The sequence below is a fragment of the Otolemur garnettii genome, unplaced genomic scaffold (assembly GCF_000181295.1).
Source record: "Otolemur garnettii isolate 467f Iridium unplaced genomic scaffold, OtoGar3 scaffold00027, whole genome shotgun sequence".
Taxonomy (NCBI): domain Eukaryota; kingdom Metazoa; phylum Chordata; class Mammalia; order Primates; family Galagidae; genus Otolemur; species Otolemur garnettii.
Genome location: NW_003852422.1, coordinates 16,341,849 through 16,345,061, shown reverse-complemented (window position 1 = coordinate 16,345,061; position 3,213 = coordinate 16,341,849). Strand labels below are relative to the sequence as shown.

At 38.2% G+C, this 3,213-nt stretch overlaps 1 protein-coding gene across 1 annotated transcript in view; it reads left to right on the top strand.

Annotated features, from left to right (window-relative positions):
* The window catches only part of MALT1 (MALT1 paracaspase), a 70,092-nt gene extending 66,879 nt beyond the window's left edge, over positions 1 to 3,213 (top strand). The window contains exons 14-15 of the mRNA XM_003788472.3: positions 1,178 to 1,303; positions 2,540 to 3,213. Of these exons, the coding sequence (XP_003788520.1) occupies positions 1,178 to 1,303; positions 2,540 to 2,980 (567 nt within the window). The 3' untranslated portion in view covers positions 2,981 to 3,213. The remainder of the gene's footprint in view (positions 1 to 1,177; positions 1,304 to 2,539) is intronic.

Sequence of the window (3,213 nt, the reverse complement as noted above, 5' to 3'; positions counted from 1 at the left end):
ACTCTACCCAGGCGGACAGCTTGAGGCTCTGTCTCAAAAAAAAAAAAAAAACTTATGTTTCCAATGTGTTAATTGCTATTGTAATAGTAGAAGTCTTATTTGTCAAATTACGGCAGTGTATTGTAAGAATAGAAACCTAACTTTGTTTTCAAACATTTAGGTGTGCTATTTATTTTATGTTGGTCTAAAGAAGTCGTTAAGTAGGGCCCCTCTTTCTTAACATAGGTATGACAAATTGAGAAGTAAGCAAGCAGTAAGACAAACAGAAACCCAGAATGTCACTTTTAGTTCTGATAGAGATTTGGAGGACATTGCTTCGTGTGAGAGCAACTGGTCTAGCATCGAACCCCAAATGTCAAGAAGTTGGCCCTGTACCCCATTTACAATGACAGCACTGGACTGGGATAGGCCTCTGGGCATCTTTCTCTAGTAGAGATGTGGGCTTGCTCAGTGCTAAGCAGGGGCAGAGCCTATGGTCTTCTCTCTGGAGGAGCAGAACACCTCTTGTTCTTGGCCAGTGGGTTGGCTATAAAAGAAGAAAAGCTGCCTTTATTATGCCCACTTATTCTTTGTTTTATTTCTATTTTGAGATAAGAGTCTCACTCTTTCACCCTGATGCCATGGCATCATGATAGCTCACAGCAACCTCAAACTCTTGGGCTTAAGCAGTCCTCTTGCCTCAGTTTTTCCTGTTTCTAATAGAGATGTGGTCTTGCTCAGGCTGTTCTCCCAATTCCAGAGCTCAAGCCATCTGCCTACCTAAGCCTCCCACAGTTCTAGAATTACTGATGTGAGCCGCCACACCCAGCCTATTTATTCTTACTATTCTAATACACATCCACTACACCTTCCCAAAAGTGATGATAAAGAGGGAGAGAACCATAAGTCAAACACTACTGGGGCTTTCTCTACTTAAAAGGAAACTTGAGTAGGTTAAGAGGTGTTCCTAGGAAACTGTCCTTTCAGAGATCACTTTACTTCTTCATTGGCTTAGTACAGAATTGAGAGTTCCAGTTACAACCACAGAATGTTGTTTCCATTGTTTCGTTAATCCTGGATTAGGGATTACCTACTCAGACCAAAATTCATGAGAGAGCAGTGCCTGTGAAGATGTTTTATGTCACAGACTATGTTGTGACTTTCATCAACTTCATAAATGTTCACTGATTTTTCACAGGACCTAGATATTGATCCAAAAGATGCAAATAAAGGCACACCTGAAGAAACTGGCAGCTACTTAGTATCCAAGGATCTTCCCAAGCATTGCCTCTACACCAGACTCAGTTCACTGCAGAAATTAAAGGTTACTACTTTTCCTGTTTGTAGCTGCTAGTGGAAAACTTTATGAAACTGGAATTTGTGTTAGTACAGACCATAGAGGTACTGCTTCATTGGGTAGTAAACTGAAGTAGAGAGAGCAGATCTAAAGTGGGTCTTACCAGTGACTCTTTATATTCTGTCCCTGACAGTGGCTGGAGGACTTTTGTATGAGAGTATATGTGTTTATCCTCCATAATGTTGAAAAATTAGGAAATAGAGTATATTTTACTTTTAAATGTCTTAGCATTTTCAGATAATTATTTCCTAGTTCTATGACTGTCACAAAACATACATAGCAAATTAGAACTGGAATTTCTTTTTAATCTCGTCTCATTTCTGGTTGACTTAAAAATGAGAAGCTAGTTCTCTCTAGTTGAGCATACCCATAAAAGCATATTCTTGCAGAAATTGAGTTTTTGATTAGTTAGTAACTGTATGACCTTAGAAGGTATCAGCCAAAATTTAGGGACTGGAATGGGCCCTATTAACGGCACATAAGGACAACAGAAATCAGTAAATCTGTTGTTGTCACCCTGTTCGTAGTTCATCTGCTTAAAGTCTCCTCTTCTCTTAGAAATTTAGCCCATCATCTGATTCAGTTACATAATATAGTAGACCTCTGTAAATTGACCACCCCAAGGATTATAACAAACTGGTCAACATACGGAGGTGGTCAACATAAGGAACTTGGCCTGCTGTACTGATATGTACGTGTGGTGCATGTCTGGTCTATGAAAAGTAGGTCAACTTGAGATGATCAACTTTTCTACCTATGCTTGTGGAATATTATTTATAATGTCTTAAAAATAGCTTAAGCTTTTGACTAGGTGTAAAGCCAGATTATTTTTTATTAAAGGATAAATCTCCATCTCTAATAATAGGGACAGATAAGTTTCATAAGTCCTCTTGCTTAGAGAGAGGACTAAGTTTCACTGTTCATCAGGAATATAAAATCTCTGATTTTTACTAATTTATAGTAGTTAGAACTAGAATTCTACTAAATTCTTGAGTATTGAATGAAGGGGAAGAAGACAAGTGTAGCTAGCCTTTCCCAGCTCACGTACGGTACATACAAAACATACCTCGAGCATTTGGAACCTGGGAAAGAGGAATGTGTAGATTTTTGTTGTCGGGGTGCATGTGTTTATGTGTGAATGATACTTCAAGAGTGATACATTTTCATGTGGGTGGAGATAATCTCTCTTCTTTTCCTTTTCAGGAACATCTAATTTTCACAGTATGTTTATCATATCAGTACTCAGGATTGGAAGATACTGTAGAGGAAAAGCAGGAGGTGAATGTTGGGAAACCTCTCATTGCTAAATTAGACATCCATCGAGGTCTGGGGAGGAAGACTTGCTTTCAGACTTGTCTTATGTCTAATGGCCCTTATCAGAGCTCTCCATCCCCTTCGGGAGGAGCAGGACGTTACCACTCATCTCACGACTCGTTCCATGGTGTTTACCATTCACATCTTGGTAATTCACATAATGTTCTGCCATCAGATATTTGTCATTGCAGCCGGACTCCAGATGCATTTATTTCAAGTTACCGTGCTCACCATTATTCATGCCAGTTTGGTAGAAGTAATGTGCCAGTAGAGACAACTGATGAAATGCCATTTAGTTTCTCTGACATACTCAGAATTTCTGAAAAGTGATCTTGTTTTTTGAAGTTATCATAATTATTAGATTCCTCATATGAAATAGTACTGTACTTACATTAAAATGAAGCATCCTGAAAAGGCAAAGGTGAATATATAGAGAAGGAGAAAATTAGTAACAACTGTTTTATACCAACTGTTTTATAGTTGGTATATTATTTAATCACTTCTTTCTCTTCTAATATTTTGTAAGTTGGTTTATCTGTTTTATAAGAATGAAGTATGGGTGT